The sequence below is a fragment of the Amblyomma mixtum genome, chromosome 1 (genome assembly GCF_055824585.1).
Source record: "Amblyomma mixtum isolate Tamu chromosome 1, ASM5582458v1, whole genome shotgun sequence".
NCBI lineage: Eukaryota > Metazoa > Arthropoda > Arachnida > Ixodida > Ixodidae > Amblyomma > Amblyomma mixtum.
The window spans coordinates 172,591,032-172,610,864 of record NC_143012.1 but is presented as its reverse complement, the minus strand read 5'-3'; the positions used below and the strand labels follow the sequence as shown (position 1 = coordinate 172,610,864).

The 19,833-nt window shown below is 47.6% G+C and overlaps 1 protein-coding gene across 3 annotated transcripts; it reads right to left on the bottom strand.

Moving 5' to 3' along the window:
• Window positions 1-2,489: 2,489 nt before the first annotated feature.
• On the bottom strand, window positions 2,490-14,020 carry LOC149369822 (uncharacterized). 3 transcript variants are annotated; one of them, XR_016285442.1, is made up of 3 exons: window positions 13,716-14,020; window positions 11,638-11,745; window positions 2,490-2,616 (listed from the first exon to the last, which is right to left on the bottom strand). XR_016285442.1 is itself a non-coding variant. In XM_089559489.1 (3 exons), the coding sequence occupies exon 3, from the start codon at window positions 5,315-5,317 to the stop codon at window positions 4,043-4,045; it is 1,275 nt and encodes a 424-aa protein (XP_089415615.1). In that variant the 5' UTR covers window positions 5,318-5,798; window positions 11,638-11,745; window positions 13,716-14,020; the 3' UTR covers window positions 2,490-4,042. The 3 variants fall into 3 exon arrangements, 2 of the variants coding, with proteins under 2 accessions (XP_089415615.1, XP_089415622.1); XM_089559489.1 differs by having other exon boundaries at window positions 2,490-5,798; XM_089559496.1 differs by having other exon boundaries at window positions 2,490-5,699.
• Between the last annotated feature and the right edge of the window lie 5,813 nt (window positions 14,021-19,833).

Genomic DNA, 19,833 nt, shown 5'->3' with positions numbered 1-19,833 from the left:
GCTCGACGGAGATCTACATGAAACAGAGCTTAAATGTGACCCGTACAAGCGGATTACTGTGATATCAACTGCGTTACGGAACTACGACGATACTTGCTTCACACTTTAGCTTATATGCAACAGCGGCCCGCACTCGCCGCATCCTGTTCGAGTGTACTTTCACTAGCAAGAGCCCACAAGCATGGAAGCCGACAGAAGCAACTGTCTTTTCGAGTTCAGATTGTTCCGAGAAATACGAGCAGCTTACTTTAGCACGTACTCGAATTCAAGTTCTCAGCCTGTGTGTCACGTACGGTGACGATGGCGTCGAGGACGAGCTTAAGAATCGCCTTAACGTGGCCGCAACGCAGCCGGTATCCCAAGAATTCGTGCGCTAATTGTTGTTCACCTGTACTGCGAACGTGCGCTCAGTCGCAGGCCAGCCGCTAGCTGCTCGATTTGCCAGCCTTGCGAGTACAATTCGCAAGTTTCTGAGCCAATCTTTGAGCGAGCCGAGCTTTCAGCTATGACGCTGCTCGCGAGCGCGCCGCGCCACGAGCTTCGGCCTGCTCCCTGGCTGCCGTATTCGTAGCTAAGCCTAGGAGGTTTCACTTCGATGCCAGAGCTGAGAGCGCTTTGAAACTGGCTAGCGCTAAGGTGCTACTCTTTGCATTGTAAGTACGTTTTATTGTGAACTATGTCTCGTAGTGAAATAAAGATATGTTCGGGTCCACCCGAACGGTGATGATGGCGTCGAGGACGAGCTTAAGAATCGCCGCAACGCCGCCGATATTCCATGCATACATGTGTGCTAAATTTGTTCACCTGTGCTGCAAACGTGGGCATAAAGGCTCGCTCAATCGCAGGCCAGTCGCTGCTCGATTTTCCAGCCTTGCGTGCGCGATTCGCAAGCTACGGAGCGAATCATTGAGCGAGCCGAGCTTTCGGCAACGACGGCGCCCGCGATCGCGCCGGGCGACGAACTGTGCGCTGCTCGCTGGCTGCCCTTGTCGTCGCTAAACCTAGCCGATTTCACATAGATGCTGTAGCTGAATGCGCTTCGAAACTGGCCAGCACTTAGGTGCTACCCTCGGCACCGTTTTACTCTGAACCCCGCGTCATAGGGAAATAAATATATGCTCGGTTTCCGCGACCCCTTCAGGAGCGGAGCTATAGCAGAGGCCAGGCGAACTCCAGAGCAGCAGCAAAGCGGCTATGGGAGGAAATTTGTATGGCTGTTATCGCTTCTACCAACAACTCGACATTGGCTAATGATACTCTATCCCAGAGCTTTGGTCGTGAAGAAACAATACCAGTGCATTTTTCTGACGCCGGCATCCAGGCTGGCAGGCCGGCCCCGAGAAGCTAGCGCGCCCTTACGATTGTATGGCCGTAAGGGCGGAGGAGTAAAACAAGCACTGAACTCCCTTGGGGTATGCAGGAGTGGAAATGCCATTTTACTCTTTTGTCAAGAGGAGTGAACAGGACCTTTCACTCTTTCTCGTTTGTAGAGAGAGTAGATTGAGACCTGCAGGAGTAGCGAGGCTCTTTTACTTTTAATGCAGGAGTAGCAGTTCTTAGAGTGCAACCCATTTGCCCGCTGGTGATACGCTGTACCACGTCGATGGCTGATGTGTGTCACTCATCCCCGACTGGGTTAAGCGGCCAGTGAAAGCAGTCCCCCGGCTAGAAACAACAACTGCGGGGGCTTCATGACGCACAGGAATGTAGTGAGCGGAGAAATGCGTCACTCCATCAGCAGTGCCTCTGGCAAGATCCATGGTCTTAGCGTACCACGTAATGTAGTCGACCGCAACGACCATCCAAGGTTATCCAGGCGAGGACTTCGGAGAAGGATCAAGGAGGCCCAAGCCCACTTGGTGGAAAGCGGACTTATGTGGATAGACGGGACGAAGAAATCAAGGCCGGTTTTAATTGAGGAGACTTCCGACGCTCGGATTATCACGGCATGTTTTTGCATACCCTATTGAAAATACTGAACGTGGATTCTGCGTGCCTATCTTTGCGTGTTTATTGCCACGCACATTGTGACGATTGAGCGAGGTCGCAGAACGCGAGACATATTTCACACAATTTGCGCAAGCCGAGCAAGCTCGCAAATGCGACACATCTGTCACATAAAGTGCACAAGCCGCGTAAGGCTCGTACAGCAGGAGACATCCTCGCGTGATATGCGCAAGCCGGGTGGGGCTTCCAGAATGTCCGAGAGCCAAGGGTGAGTCCCAGAATGTTCAAGAGCCTTGTCTGGCTCACAGAGCACTAGACAGTGTCAAATGGAGTTACCATCATGATACCGATAATACCTTGCATGGCTGCAAGGCTCCTACATCACTGCTCAACACGTTACGCCAATGCCCTACCTAAAGGCCTCCTCACCTGTCTGTCACTGCCTCATTCAGCATGCATGTTGTGAGATAACAAGCTTTGCAGCAATGTTCGTGGGATGACTCTCATGTGTGTAGCATGCTTGCAAAAGGACATAGATAAGGTCACCTTAACTGGCTTTATTAATGCCACATCCCTCATGACGGGTGCCACACAGTGGCTAAACAATTTCTTCAGCTTCTCCAAGTCCAGCAGGTTGGCGTCTTGATCCAGGTTCTCACTATGCAGCACCTGCAAAAAGGTAGCAGTATATGCAAAAAAATTCAGTTAATTTGTTTTCTCGAAATTCCAGAAAAGGGCACAAGTAGTTCTTCCATTAATGAACTAATGATGATTTCGAAAAGTATCAGGTTTGAAATACAGACATTGGAAAACCCGACTCAAGCACGCAGGCTGCTCAGCATCAAACCTGCACAAAATCTAATAACCGTGTCACACAGGCATTTTGAAGGCTTTCAAATGGCCATCAACTCAGTGGCACTTGAATGCAGCTAAATGGGCATTTCCAATAGCCACAGAGTCCCTAGAACAGTGTGGACATCTATCAAGATTTTGAAGGAGTAAAGTTTCACAGGTTCTTCTACTCTCCTTGCACCAGCGGTGCCCCGCCAGAGACGGGTTGGTTTCAACTCGAAGACTGAAGCTTGATCTCTGCACCAGCGGTGCCCCGTCAGAGACGGTCTCAAGATGTGTTGACACGCAGGGATAAAGAAAGGCAATAACTGAAGCTTTATGTACAGATATTTACAGCGTACAGAAGTTTAGACACTCGAGACAAATTAAACGGCAAAAGGAGAAACAACAAAAAGGGTGGAACTGGCTAATACCAGGGGAGGCCCCTACTCGGCGTGGCCGAAGATGCGTAGCATCTCACATTAGCGCAGAACCCCGCTTCCAGCTCCGGGGCCCGGTTTTAAAGCCCTAAAGGCCCGGCCCACATTTCGTAGCTTCCAATCATATTGTGCTCTCAACATGATTGGTTCTTCAAGAGCCTGGCCAGCCCTCCAGCTGCTCTCTCCACCACAAAATAAAAACAAACACAAATAGACATCCGTGCCAGCACGTGTGCGAATCAGTACCGCGGGTGGGGGGACACCCGTATACCTGCCGGCGCGTTCGCGAGCGCCGCGTTCCAAGAAAGGAGACGCATCGCTTTGAGCACCCCCAGCCGCGTTCCGATGACCCCCGCGAACGCTACCGAACCCTTACACGCCCTTCCCAAGATTCTACAAAGGGCTCAAATGCCACTTTTAGAATTATAACAAAGGGATCGGTACGGGTCACAAAACCACCCTGTGGGTGACATACCGCAGCTACACAAACACTGGCACGAACAAAACCAAAAACAAAAAAAAATGCACACGGGCACCAACACAACATTAAAAAATGCACACTTAAATACACACAGTGGCATGCCTGCCGTGCGTCGTAACACAGCGTCCAAGTTGGTGCGTTGCACCCAGTTCACCAGCATGCACGCCGTCGTCCTGCTCGCGAATGAGCACACAGACACAGACACTCGCGACTGGAGCGTTCACAGCACTCGCCCAACGCCCACGTGAGCCTCCTTAGTCGCACCGAGCGTCCCTGTGTAGTAACATTCGAGCCACCACGTGTTGTCTGTAACACAATTAACGCCTAAACGGTAACTCACTCATTAGGCTGGCGCCACAACGGGGCGTGAACTGAAAAGACGGTGCCCTCCAGGATCAAAAACGTCCCGGGTTTTGATGGGTCCAAACCCCTCACTACACGACGCACCTGAGGGCCCGCTCTCTCTGGCGCGCCGGCACGAACCGCGTGCTGCGTAAGGAACATCTCTCTTGCCGAGTTCAGCTGTAACAGTGCGGCCGGCTTTGCTGAACATAATTTGGCGTACCGCAGCACGGAACGTACTGTTCCACGCGCCGACATTCACTGTGAAGGCTATGCGCCTGTCCCCTGGTACTTTGGAGCGTTTGGAGCTATTTGCACCGTTCCTGCACGGGCAAACATTTAAATCGCCGCTCCCTGCTTGATAGACGCTGGCCGGCTTCGTGGCATCGTCTGCTGCACGAGCTGACTCGCCGTCGCTTGACCCGAGCTTGCCTTGCGGCAAGTCGCCACTCATTTCCGGGTCCTCAAATGACCTGGCCGGACACACACCGGGTGCGTTCGACAACTGCGCGGCGCTCTGCCCGGTCGGCCCAGCAAGCCCGCCTCCGTTCCCTGGCTCGCATGGAACGCTCTTTCCATCAATGACGCTACGGGGCCCTTCATGCCCTATGACCGACACAGTGTGCGGTTCCAGCAACGCTAGACTTTCTCCTGTCACTAGGTCCGCGATCTGACATCTGTCGTCGCTGGCCGTTCCCTGCTGAGCTAAATGCTCTTTTCCGCAGCTTGCTTGAGACTGCGTTTTTGGAATTGTGAGACTCACTTCCAACAATCCTGAGCACGCGTCCGCGTCCCTGGTGTCATTTGGGATTGAGCTAACCTGGGCGGCCGTGTCGTCGGCGTGCGCGTTCACCGCCTCTAATACCGCGACGCTGCGTTCCGTCAGGCTGCTTTCTTGATCTGCGACTCCAGCTTCGCAGAAATCTGGCTCACCCTTTACCTCTGCCCGGCTGTCCTCTTGACCTGCGCCCGGCAGGCATATGCCGTTGCCTTCCCGCACTGGCGACCTCTCTGCTCGTGACTCGGAGCAGTTCTCCCTGGCTAGTTGGCTAGCTCTCCTAGACTCCTTGATCTTAGAAATCTCGAGCTCTACCTGCTGGCGTCTCGCTTCTAATACCCCCAAGACATACTTAACATCCTGAGGTTCTTCCTCGCGAAGAAGCGCCTTTCCGCCATTTACTTTCGCAAGTTGAGCCTGAAGGTCCGCCAAGCGCGCCTTCGCTAACTCAACCTGGTACCTCACATCGAGCGAGGGCCGGCTTGGATAGCTTTCCATACCGCCTTCCGTACCCCTCAGCTGTCCTACCGGCTCGAACACAGGGACGTGAACAATGCGACCAAGGAAACTCACGGTTTCGATGCGTCGATCCGCATTGCCAGCTCCTTGGCGTCGGAGTCCACCGCCACTTTCCCCGGACGCTGCGATGAGCTGTCGCACGCCGCTGCTCCGCCGCCGGTGACCGTCAAGTTATCGACGCGCTGCTTCCTTCAACCGGACGCAGTCCCGCGTCGCTGGACTACTGCCGTGGTCCTTGCGTCCTTGCCGCCGTGTCTCCGCAGGTCCGTTCACGAACGCTGACCTGTCGCCTTGTCGTCACCTTTCTCCCTGCCTTGTCTTCTTCCTGCGCCGTCTTCCGATGGCCGCAGGATCCTGCCGACTGCGCCAGTAAAGTTTCACAGGTTCTTCTACTCTCCTTGCACCAGCGGTGCCCCGCCAGAGACGGGTTGGTTTCAACTCGAAGACTGAAGCTTGATCTCTGCACCAGCGGGGCCCCGTCAGAGACGGTCTCAAGATGTGTTGACACGCAGGGATAAAGAAAGGCAATAACTGAAGCTTTATGTACAGATATTTACAGCGTACAGAAGTTTAGACACTCGAGACAAATTAAACGGCAAAAGGAGAAACAACAAAAAGGGTGGAACTGGCTAATACCAGGGGAGGCCCCTACTCGGCGTGGCCGAAGATGCGTAGCATCTCACATTAGCGCAGAACCCCGCTTCCAGCTCCGGGGCCCGGTTTTAAAGCCCTAAAGGCCCGGCCCACATTTCGTAGCTTCCAATCATATTGTGCTCTCAACATGATTGGTTCTTCAAGAGCCTGGCCAGCCCTCCAGCTGCCGTAAAGTAGAGCTCTCTCTCCACCACAAAATAAAAACAAACACAAATAGACATCCGTGCCAGCACGTGTGCGAATCAGTACCGCGGGTGGGGGGACACCCGTATACCTGCCGGCGCGTTCGCGAGCGCCGCGTTCCAAGAAAGGAGACGCATCGCTTTGAGCACCCCCAGCCGCGTTCCGATGACCCCCGCGAACGCTACCGAACCCTTACAGAAGGCTTTTCAGTGGTAGAAATTTGCACTCAGACATGGAGCACTCGCAACTTACACTAAGGAATAAAATCAAAGCAATTTAATCGCTGAAAGAATACTCAACATGAAATGTACAACTTATTTCACTGAAAAAAAAGAAGGCTGGCCACAAAACACTGCAGCAAGCGGATTATCACTGTTGCCAATAGCACAAAAACAATGAATACCACCTTTTCAAAACTGCGTGAGTGCTACAACAGCTTCCCAGCAAAATTATCAACTGTGACAGTGGCTCCACAGCAGTTTGGTGCGAGATGATGAAATATCTCTACGGCGATCAAGTATTCTGTGTAGCAGCGGCATAACTCCCGAGTTGAAGTGCAAATCTCAAAGCTCAATCTCCCACCTTAACTGTTATCTTTAAATACATATTTAAATTCATTGCAGCATGCTGCAGAAGTATGTGGTCAGATCACTCGAGAGGATACCTGCAAGCTATCTCAGGAGACGAAAGATCTGATGAAGAAACGCCAAAGCATCAGGACGTCTAACTTCAGAGATAGAATAGGACTAGGAGAGCTATCGAAGTTAATTATAAGTGCAAGGTAGCCAACATAAGAAAGTTTAACATGGAGAAAACCTAGCATGCTCTAAAGCATGGAGGTAGCCTAAAATCAGTGAAGAGAAAACTAATCACTGGTAAAAACCAGATGTATGCGCTGAAAGACAAAGAGGGCAATGTCATAAGCAATATGGATAAGATAGTTAAAGTAGCCGAAGAGTTCTACACAAATCTCTACAGTAGTGAATGTAATCAGAAGGTTACAGAGAGAGGCAGTAGAGCACAGCAATGGGACACCAGCCAGTAACGAGGGAGGAAGTAAAGAAAGCCTCAGGAGCAATGCAAAGGGGTAAAGCAGCTGGTGAGGATCAGGTAACAGCAGATTTGTTGAAGGATGGAGGAGAGATTATGCTAGAGAAACTAGCCACCCTGCATACGCTTGCCTCGTGACCACGAGCGTATCAGGAGCTTGAAAGAATGCGAACATTATTTTAATTCATAAGAAAGAAGATGTCAAGGACTTGAAGATTTACAGACCGATCAGCTTACTATCCATTGTCTACAAGGTATTTACTAAGGTAATCACTAATAGACTCAGGACAACCTTCGAATTCAATCAATCAAATGATCAGGCAGGCTTTCATAAAGGATACTCAACGAGAGACCACATTCATGCAATCAATCAGGTGATAGAGAAATGGGCAGAATACAACCAACCCCAATATATAGCCTTCATTGACTACCAGACAGCAATTGACTCGGTGGAACCACAGCTGTCATGCAGGCATTGTGGAATCAGGGTGTAGAAGAGTGTTATGTGAAAATATTGGAAGATATTTATAACGACTGCACCGCTACCATAGTTCTCCATAAGGTCAGCAATAAAATTCCAATAAGGCAAGGTGTCAGGCAGGGAGACACGATTTCACCAATGCTATTCACTGCCTGTTTACAGGAGGTATTCCGGGGCCTGAAATGGGAACAGTTGGGGAGAAGAGTTACTGGAGAATACCTAAGTAATTTGAGATTCCCTGATGGCATTGCCTGGCTAAGCCACTCAGGATATGAACTGCAAAGCATGATGAATGAGTTAGACAGGCAGAGCAGAATTGTGGGGCTAGAAATGAACACGCAGAAAACCAAAGTAATGCTCAACAGCCTAGCAAGGGAACAGCAGTTCACAATTGGTAGCGAGGTGCTAGAAGTAGTAAGAGGATATGTATACTTAGTGCAGGTAGTGACCGCTGATCCAGATCATGAGAGGGAAATAACTAGAAGAATAAGAACGGGGTGGAGCGCATATGGCAGGTTCTCTCAGATCGTGAAAGCCAGTTGCCAATATCCCCCAAGAGAAAAGTCTAACACAGCTGTATCTTACTGGTACTCACCTATGGGGCAGAAATGTGGAGGCTAACAATGAGGGTTCAGCTTAATTCAAGGACAACGCAGCGAGCTATGGAAAGAAAAATGATAGGTCTAACGTTAAGAGATCGGAAGCGGGCGGAGTGGGTGAGGGAAAAAACGCGGGTTAATGAAATCCTATTTGAAATCAAAAGGAAGAAATGGGCTCGGGCAGGGAATGTAAGGCGAAGGCAAGACAACCGCTGGTCCTTGAGGGTAACAGAGTGGATTCCATGAGAAGGTAAATGTAGCAGGGGGCGGCAGAAAATTAGGTGGGCGGATGAGATTAAGAAGTTTGCGGGGATACGGTGGCCACAATTGGCAGAGGACAGGGTTAATTGGAGAGACATGGGAGAGGTTTTGCCCTGCAGTGCGTGTAGTCAGGCTGCTGCTGATGATGATGATGACAGCCTGAGCACACCTACAAAGTAAAACTGTGAACTCGACCCAGCAGCACTTTACTGTGTTGAAAGAGAACAGGTACAATTGAATTACTGCATTACCTTGTTATCATTAAAAAGTACAGGGCTCTAAGGACTTCCTAATTTACATCGAAACGAATGGTTTACAGTGAACTTTCACGGATTACACTAACAGGCACTGAAAATCCAACACAGCTGCCCAAGAGAATATTAGGCAGCCGCGCTAGCCTTCTTTTGCGCTATGCTACCTGATACCAGATTAAGATTCGAGAGCAATTTACTCATACTCTAGCACTGGGATACGTTATGCCCCAGACTGATGCAGCTGTCTTACTAAAGGCAGAGAAGCTTTCAGTGTGGGTCATGTGTGCTGTGGCGTGAACACATGCACAGGATCGCCTGCTACCATTCAAGTCCTCTGTGTACACAAATGCAGGTGCAATAGAAAACCCACATCACAAATTTGGCTAGTCTGGTCGGCCAAGCATGGGCCAGCTGATAGCACGAAGCAGCAGGTGCGACACATACCATCATCATCAGCCTGACTAGGCCCACTGCAGGGCAAAGGACTCACCCATGTCTCCACATTAACCCTGTCCTTTGCTAGGTGTGGCCACCATATCCCCGTACACTTCTTAACCTCATCCGCCCATCTAAGTTTCTGCCGCCCCCTGCTATGCTTGCATTCTTTTGGAATCCACTCCATTACCCTTAAGGACCAGCGGTTATGTTGTCTTCCCATTACAAGCCCCGCCCAGGCCCATTTCTTCCTCTTAATTTCAAGTAGCATGTCATTAACCCGCGTTTGTTCCCTCACCCACTCCGCCCCCTTTTGGTCTCGTAATGTTAGACTTATCATTTTTCTTTCCATAGCACACTTTGCTGTCCTTATTGTTTGGCACGTGTTTATTTCTTTGTAATAAGGCATAAAGTATTATACATGAATTACCACATGGCATCCTCCTATGACCGCTAAATAATTTATAATCAAATTTCTTTCTCCTGCTGTATTTGTTTCGGTTTCGACAGCTGAATGATGGCTGTGACGTCAAAGCGAGGTTATTGGTCACGTGAGGCATGAAAAACTGCAATACAATTGGTACTTCTGGCTCTTAAGGAATGCTGGTGTCAGCGCTGTAGCGAATTAAAATGATGAAGCAGCGATTATAAGTGCAGTTTTACCACGCCTCAAGTGACCTATAACCTCTCTTTGATGTCATAGCCATAGTCAAATTGTTCACCGAAACAGGATGGCAGAAAAAGTTGATTATAAATTATTCAACGGTCTCACGCGAATACCAGATGGTGATTCATGCATAGTAGTGTCTTCCGCAGCATTATAGAGAAGAAAACATGCCACCAAGATTAGGTGTCTATACTCTTTTAAGCTGAACTCTTTTAATTAGCCTCCACATTTCTGTCCCAAAAGTGAGAAACATGCAGGCTAAAGAAAAGATTTCAGCTTAAGTACCAAAGTGGCTCTAATCACACGATGAAGCGGAAAAACTCTCGACACTTGAACAGAGAACAAATAGGAATACCAACAAAATTTTAGATTCTTGTAAGGCTATCAAGCATTTCTGAATATTGTAAACTGCACTTTCACACATACAGTACGCATGTATGCCAAGCTCACATTCAGTAGCCCTGTTTTCCGGCTGTAGTTATCACGGTCTGAGCTCAGTTACAGATTTAAAACCAGCCAAAAGATGCAACACAGGAAAAGAGAAGAAAACAGGTTGGACTATCAATTGAATTTTTTGTGAAGGAAAAGAAGGCTCGCATGAAGATGCGCCACACATGACCCACACCAGCGAAAGGCAGGACAACAAATAACTGTCACTGATATACAAGCACGTCATCTAAAAGAGAAAATTCTTTCCGTTGAAGATTGACTAATGGCTTCGCTACTCATACAGCCATTGCCTTGGAGATATGCATCAAATACCTTACAGATTTGTTTACCACTTCTATACACCACTGAAGTGTCACAGAAATCAGGCGTACACACTGATGGGTCATCTTATGATTTACACTCACGACATTGGCACTGTAGTGCCAGATTAGAAGCTGCCTTCCCCCTAACGAGTTAGTGCTCACTCAGGAACACATTAAAGACACCTGCACATATCCCTGAAGTAGTTTCTTGCACAAGCTAGCGGAATGTGATAAACCACTTCCTGCAAGTCCTGAACCTAGTTTTATGGGATACCATACTGCTATCCCGGGTTTTAACAGCAGCGCAAAGGCCATTAACACAATGATTGGCGCAAAAATTACATTTAAAAATTTTCCCGACACTCGATTTGAACTCATGAAGTCTACACAAAGGACTCCATGATAACCGTTCTGAGGTGAATGGCAGTTCAGCCTAGCCTCTGGAATCTGTGCCAAAAAAAACGGAGTCAGCGCATCGCAATTTATTTCCGATATCAGCCGGTGCTGATGACAATTGTATGTTTTGCTTTCTCTGGCTTATAAAGCTCCACTTTCAGAAAAAGTGTCGTCTTTGTGGTTAGGATGCGGAACTTCATCATCACAGGTCAACTTCAGCTTGCCATCAGTGTCCTTTTAATGCCTCAAAGTTGAACAATAGCTCCATTCATAGAGGAGGGCTGTGCATAAATTTCGACCACCAAAGATTCTTTAACATGCACTGACATTGCATAACACACGAGCAAATATGCATTTCGCCTTGTCGAAACGAAGCCACCACAATTCAGTCTTTGGGCTCAGTAGCCGAACACCAATGCAGTAGCCCACAGCAGCAGGTGAAAAACAAAAGAGAGCCCTTAATAGGCAACCTAACTTGCAAAAATCAACATAACGAGGGGTCACACAAGTAGCAGTGGACTAGGAAAATAAAAGCTACTTGTGTCGGAAGATGTCTTCAGTGCTTACCTCAAAAGCCTGCTTGCTTGCTGGGCATCCTAGCACCAAGTGAAAGGCTGGCACAGCTATACTGGAGAGCTTGGAAGAGGCATTGCTGGTAAAGCTATGTGGAGCTTGCTGCAAGGTAAAAAGACACATTTAACAGCAGCACAGTGCAAAAAATGGACTAGAATCAAGCATGTAAGGCAAAATGCAAGGCACAAAAAGGAGCCGGTCGCAGAATGGAACACGACTGTTTAACCACATTTCGAAGTGGGCCAGGCAACAAGAAATTCATAACCACGGCAGTCATTCACAAGCTAGCCTCAGACGAGACATCACTTGCATATCGATATCCAGCATCGTTTCTACAATACATGCCACCATTCAAAAGAACAGACCACAGCAGAACGATATTTTCAGTAGAAGGCTGGTTTGCTTCAAATTCTGCATGCGTCCCTCAATTTGAAATCTGGCATGATTAGCACTGATTTCACATTCTCACAGGTATGATGAATTAATAGTGCCAATTGCAGAAAAACCACACTTTTTCCTTTAACATCAAATAAGGTATTGGAGAGGTACCTCAGCATATTTAAGTCAAAGTCAGATTTATTTGCGCCATTGGTTATAATCATGAAACAATTAAGTTTATTCTTCGTACATATTAAAGGCTCAATTACCCTTAAATTTCACTGCAACTTCGGGATTTAGGCCAAATGGAGCTAGGGCACTTGTGTGCATTTTGCAGTTGTCTGTACCATTTCAGCTCCGAGCCAAAGTATGAAAAAGCGAATGCCAAAATAGAGGCGAAAAACTTCAGAGCAATTTGTTTTTATCTCACCGTTCTGCTATTCAAGGCTCGACTACACTGGCTCGGCTATAAGTACGAACGCAGCTGGATCATACGGAGCTTCGTACCTTAAATACACAATTTATAAAAGTACAAGTGAAATATTTATTTATTTTTATTTACACATACTGCAGTCATAGAGACCAAGCAGGGGGGGCAACATTCAAAAAGCAAAAATAATATCAAGCACTACGCAAATCCAGCGTTCCGGCAACAATAAAAGAAGAAAACCAAACAGAGGGCAATGATATTGTTAAGTTTACACATACAATAAGACACTCTTTTCAAAAGCAGCGGCATCCTGAGCCGAAAAGACATTTGCTGGCAGTGAGTTCCATGTTGTGATTGTTCGGGGAAAAAATGAGTTTTTGAACGTATTTGTGCGTGCAAAGTACGGGGTAAGGTTATGGTTGTGGCTATTGCGTGTCTGCCGTGTAGAACGGGGGGATATATAGGGAGCAGGATTAATATTAAATTGACTAGAGTAAAATGAGTACAAAAATTTAAGCCTTGCGAGTGCTCTCCTTCTTTCTAGAGTGGATATGTTCTTCGTAGACATCAGAACGGATGGCGAGATAGAGCTATGGTAAGCGTTAAAAATGAAACGGACGGCTTTTCTTTGGATCATCTCAAGTTTCTTTATATCCTTTTTTAAGTGCGGATCCCATACGACGGAAGCATACTCAAGTTTCGGACGAATTAGTGTGTTGAAGGCAAGTTGTTTAAGTTCAGAGGGAGCGTGTTTTAATTTGTGTCTTAGAAGGCCGAGGTTCCTTGAAGCAGACGAGCAAATGCTATTAATGTGGCTGGTTTGCAAGTGAAAGAGGAGGAAGCTCAATCCTAAGGCATACAGCTGAATCGCAGTCTACGTAGTTATACTGCTCGAGCGCTGTTACTTCAATTACAGCGTAACATGCGGCGAGAATGCAAAGCCCGGGCCGAAGATCTATTCGCGGGCACATATTCCATTCTCGGCGAGAGATGAATGGCAGTACGGCGGCAGTACGGCGCCGATATCGTGCACCCCGCGATCGGATCAGCTGTGCATATTTGCATGGCATACTGACCATGACCGTGTGACCACTGACACTACACGCGCATTCATGCCCGTGTGCCGCCAGCAAACAACCTTTCAGCGCTGCGTGCTGCCGCGATAGGCACTGCGTCTTCGCGTCTCTGTACTAGCTGTGTTGACGTGGCCAGTTGTGCGCAAAGGCTTTGAAATAATGAACAGGTTCGAAGAAAATTAACTTACCCCCAAGATGCGAGATGTCACCCGGGTAGTGGTCTCCCACCAGCTGCTCCGCCATGGAGGAAATGAGCCCCGCCGTCAGCATAGCGTTTCCAGTGAAGGCGCGCAAAGGACGACGCGCTATCCGTCGAGCCCGCTGACGCACGCTATAAGCACAGGTTTAGCGAATTTCACTGCTGTCGGCACATCACATATCGGAAGAGTGACAAATGCTCATGCCAGCGATGGTTCACGCCCTCGGCACCACAAAGGAGGACCACGACCGACCACGACAAACGTAGCAACGCTGTCCGCCATGCTGTCCCTTCCCAGACGCTATAGAGGCTAGAAGTTTTGACTAGTGTCGTGAGCAGGCGCCCTCGCCAGCCGCCGCGCCGAAACCTGTTTCGATGCTAGCGTAGGTGGCGCTGTTCGCGGCAGGCGAGCCGAGAAGACCGATGCCGCCGCCGCAGCTCCTCGTGTCGCTCGTCGAGTGCGTCTTTCCCGTGTGATTCCGCTTCGCTCACTTAGCTCCTGATTGCCTGGCATGTACAACGCATTTGATAAAATGCGTGTCTAGCCTTCCAGCAGTTCAGTGATGAAGTTTTAAAAGGACTATTTTTTTTTTTTACAAGGATAAGCTAGACACAATTTTCTGTACTACTGAGCCAACAGAGCGATTTGTGAAGCTCATGGAACGCTTGATATTTGTCATGACATCAAGGATACCCTCCAAAGGGCTTCGCCCAGACTCAGCAAGTGCGAGGTTTCTAGAAGAATTTCTAGCCTTTTTGAATGAATGGGAACGGTACGCCGCTCAGCTAAGTGCAGGGACTGCCCTCGGACTTCGTGTGACGCTGAAAAGCACACTGTCACTTGTGAACTATGTGGCGCGTCATCACTATAAAATAAAAATATCTCCTGACAGCCAATTTGAGCCAAGACAAATTGGAGAATTTATTTGGAATTGTAAGACAATCATTTGGCTGCAATGACCACACCTCTTCAGAACAGTTTTTGCATATAGTAAATAACCTTGTCTTCTACAACTTTGCAAAGTCGCCAAGGAATGGAAATTTACCAGCTGAGGTAGTGAGTTCTCTTCTGCAGCCCTGTGATGTAAGGAAAGAAAAGGCGGCGCAGACAACAAGCCTAATCGATGATCTCTTGGACGAGGGAAATCTCGCACATGCTTCAGCAGTGCGGCAAGATCAGGACAGCATGTTTGACCATAAAGGCTGTGTAGAAAAAAAAAGCGACAGAGGACTCATTTATTATATGTCGCTGGCTGGGTTGTCAGGAAATCACTGAAAATATTCCCATGCACCGCGCATGTGCATCTGCCTTGGCTATTTCGCCCCTACAGGCTGATAAAAATGAGAATGCATCTCACTGACGAGGCAGGCTGACCAGGTTTGGTGAACGCTTCAAAGCGCATTGAAGTGCTAACTATACACTAGAAAATGCATTCAGTGCCTTTTTCAGCAGAAACGAGCTGCATGCTGGTAGCATGATGTCTTTTTTACTTTTTCTACAAGGACATGAACTCCAAGAAGTTGGCTGCAGCGAGCACTGCCGCGCTCTTACTTTAAGTTATATGTTTTGACGAGGTTGCATTTTTTTACTAAGGCAATGAGCAAAGATAAGGCGTCCAATCGCGAGAAGCAAAAGCTTCTCAAACTGAAGCGGTGCCAGTGAAACTGCATCAGTGAAATGTTCCTGTAAACAAACATTGCGTTAATGTTTTCTGGTTTGGTTTATTGGGGTTTGACGTCCCAAAGCGACTCAGGCTATGAGAGACGCCGTAGTGAAGGGCTCCGGAGATTTCCACCTCCTGGGGTTCTTTAACGTGCACTGACATCGCACAGCACACGGGTCTCTAGAATTTCGCCTTCATCGAAATTTGGCCGCCGCGGCCGGGATAGAAACCGCGTCTTGCGGGTCAGCAGCCAAAAGCCGTAACCACTGAGCCACCGCGACGGGGTGCTAATGTGTTCTGTTCCCTTATTTATGCGATTACATTAATGTATTCGGGGCTGTAACGACCATCCGCGAGTGGTGCCTTCCACACGTGAGGCCGTAATTTCGCTCGGTCGTTATACAGACAAGCTCAATCTCTTGGATGACGAGCCTTTCTTGTTTTTGCGCATGTCATGTTGTGCTCGTTTCTTTCCCTTCGTCGCTGTCTTGTTGCAGACTTTTTCGTTCCTTTTTCCGCGAAAATTGGTCAACCAAAGCATAAAAAAGCAAAAATATAATTGCTCGCGGCTTCAACAGTCTGTGTCCACCTGACGCAGTAGCTTCGAAAGTGGTTTGCTGATAATACCGCTGCTGACCGACGCCGCATGCACCGCAGAACACATGGACACTCGTATTATATTTGATGCTTTGGCCAGACGAATATCGCAGCCCTTACAGCGAGATGCGCGTAGCGAAACGCGTTTCCCGGCATTGGTGCCGAGCGCGCGCACAACACACCTGCCAGCGGCAGCGCCATCTGTGAGCCGTCATTGCAAATCATTTCCACTCCGCTGGCGCGTTCACGACACTAGTCAAACCTTCTAGCCTCTATACAGACGCTGCGTTCGTTGGCTAGCGCTTCGGCCAGTTCCGGCTTCCTTCGGCCCGTTTAGAAAGGCATCGCCTCCAGGCATTCCTCCAGGTCGTCTCTTTCGGGCTCTATGCTTTTGGGCAGTGCGATAGCAAAGGATTAAAACCAAATGAAACTTTCGTTACAAAAATAATTAAGTTCTTGTGCACATATTAGCATTAAAAACTTGAGAAATTTGTGACGCGTGGACGCATGAATATGCGTGTCGGTACATGCGTGCGTGCGTGCGTGCGTGAGTGGGCAACATGTGGGCAAGGTCTAGCGCGTCAAATCCAAAGCCTATCCGACATGCTGCATGGTTTCTGAGATCACCGCCGTGAGCTTCGCTTGTTTTCTGGTGCTGCTGCTGGGCGGTCTTGTGCGCCACTGTTACTGTGCTGGAATCGCAAAAGAAGAAGGATTACCGGTGTGTGCTGCCGGTGGGCGCGCTCTCATCCAAGAGTAGTAGCAGCTCCCAATTAAGCGATCCGTCGGGGCATATGTGTTATGGTTGTCTGGTCGACAACGATAATGAGGTCAGCAGTGCGGTGCCGTCGTTTGATGAGTCGAACCTTTCGGCCTATTGCTCTGCTAACTTTGTTGCAAAAATGCCTGGCTCATAAGCAGCGACAGTGGCCATTGTTTCTGTGGTGTGTTTCGATTACAAGACGGCGCCCTTCTACAGTGTGGCTTCCTTGGAAACTTAGTCGGCGGTGTGCCTGCAACGCCTGTCGCTGTCAGCTCAAACTGACCGCCTGCGAGCGCTGCCTTCTTTTGCGATGTGAACGGTGACGGGACACTTACTGCCTGTGGCCGGAGCTTATAGCAAAAGCGAAGAGTGTTTTCTGTGAAGGTTTGACGAAGTGCGTGTGTCAGTCTGGACCCTTAGCAAGTCATACGAGATGCGACATGCAAAAGTGGTCCACCAGTCGCTTCAGCAGAAAGGAGTGCGGATGTTTTTTACGTTACTTCAATCGAGAACTGCCCATGCAAATATTTCAACTCGTCTCTTGCCTAAACAGCATAGTAAAGAAGCTAAAGCAACAAAACTGCTGTTTCCATGCTGTATATTGATTCCGCACTCGTGCTAGAGGCGGGAAATATGTAGCAGTTATTGGCGGAGTTACAGCCTATGAAGCACGTGCAGCTTCATGTAACTGCAGGTTAGGATATGCGCCTTACTTGGTATTGACTTTGTGACCAGACATAGCCATTTGTCAACTAAAAGAAATTTTCTTGCTATAGGATTCTGCAGCATTATGTATGCTTCTGGACACTGAATACCGGGTGCGTCACCTCTCTTGAAAGCACTCAGATTTGTGTACTTATCAGTACGTTTGAGATGAGAAAATTTTATCAGCTTCTTTTCTTTATTTTATAATTAGCTACACAGCATGTTGCAAAAAAAATGTTTTAAGGAAAAGTATTTCAGTTTAGAGTAGAACAGTTCAACAAAGTTGTTTTGGGCATTCTGGTAACTTCAAGATGGTATTTGATGGTTGCATACAGACGCGCAAGTCAAACCTCAAAGGGCATCAAACTTAACAGTACCGCTGAGCTTATCCTTTCGTGCTTTTTATGTGTGTGTAGATCACGTGGGGAAGTTCAGTATTGGATGTTGGATTTCATAGTTCTGCTACAACTTTTATCTTCCTTTCTACACATGAAACATGACTGAACTTGATTACATTCCCCAAGCAAATACCTGACGCCTTACAAGCGTTCCTTACTGTGCACAGTTGTCCCAGTGCATTATATCCACTCATGTGCAGCACACTGTTGTGTTGCTCTTGGTCTCCAAATGTGACTCTCAGCAATATGATGGAATCATAGTCCATCCAGATGGTCTTTGTGGTAGTGCAAATTTCAAAACAGATTGAAGAAGAATGAAGAGTGTGATACTTCGTCATGCATCATGCAATGCTGGTGCTAATCAGGCAACATGTGTGGTATATATACTTCGCACATTTGAGATTCATTGGATTTGTTCTGGAGCCATACTGGGAATTAATTAATCGATCTGTGATTTGTCACTGAAATTGAGAGAGGGCACTAATTTCTGAACTTTTGACACCAACTGTGAATTCAAAACTGTCTTTTCATGTAGGCTTACATGGCTTTTTTACGTGTATGTAAATTTATGCTAATGACTTTGGAAATTGCTTTGGAAATGGTTTTAGAAATTGCCTCGTAACATTCCTGTTACAGCTCACAATTCGCTTTCTGCACGTCATGTTTGATTGAACCTGATTATATCCCCAAGCTTGTTTGTTGCACCTAACAGACACTGTTGCCCTTTCAGAGTTATTCCATTGATTGACTCCTTTCGAGTGCAAGCAACAAATGGTTGTGTTGCTTCTGATTTCGAAATATGGCTGTCTGCATGACGGGCGACAACATAAATGCTCTGGATGGCTTTCATCATGCATCTATAAGATATCTGTAACTTTCAGAATTGGTTAAAGGAAGAACTGAAGGATGCTGTAAGAGTCGTTAGAAGCTTGTTTTTTACATTATTTTATAATGAACTTGCAATGTTGACAAGTTCTTGCTCAGTGGGCATGTTGTCATGTACAGGTCCCTGCAGTTTCGAAGGGAACCATTTTGCACTAAAAGATAATTTTTTGGTTATTTGTTTGCTGAAGTTGAAAATGATTAATGGGTACTTACGCCAAGACGAAAATTATAAAACAGCAAAACGTGAGCTTATTGCTCATTATTGAGAAGTAATCATTAACTGAATGCTCGAACTTTGTTTGCTTTCACCCTAAATGGGCCTTTACAGTCTCGACAAGTTGCTACTAAGCAAGCAAACGCACACATGGCCACACGCAGCCTCACTGAGCTTGCTCAGTGTGCACATAAGCACGCACAGCTTCGGCAAGCCCCCTCTCAGCACGCAGATGTCCACGCACAGAGAGTTGTCCACGAGAGTCCACGATTTTTTACACACAAAGAGTGTGCGTGTACGTCTTTCAGCTCACAGTACGCGATCATGTACACACAGGACGCACAAATGCGTACAGGTAACGCACAATTTCTGCGCATTCGTGTGCAAAATAAACGTGATCGTACAAAAATCACTGTTCTCGTGCAAACTCACGCAGAGTTTTTTCAATAGGGTAGGCCCGCACCGATGGGATTAACCTGGCCAGTAGTACTTTTTCGAGTCCTCTTGTGCCCGGCTGCCTCCAAGATGGCCGGCGGACGGTGCATAGTGACAGCCTACTGCTTCATCTTTGCAATTTATTCAGATGATCATAATTTATAGCAAAAATAAAAAAAACTTTCTTTTTCATATCGTCTCTGCGGTCGGACGCACATTGACATGAATGCGGTAGAAGTTTTGGCAAATGCCATTCATCCGCAGCTACCGAGTTTGTTGTGGAGCAAAAGCTTCTGTGTTTTTTGTATATTAAGCAAAAAAATTCTATGTAGCAGCGATTTTTCGTACGGGTTCTTTACCAATCATGCCCCCGGCGTCCTGCGTGCGCTCGTATTTTTATGTAGATATCACAGTGAACAAAAGAACTTGCCCTTCGCGTTCATTAA

What these genes read in the sequence shown, in the direction of transcription:
- LOC149369822 (XM_089559489.1), bottom strand. Translation starts at nt 5,317, where the DNA reads ATGGAAAGCTATCCAAGCCGGCCCTCGCTCGATGTGAGGTACCAGGTT.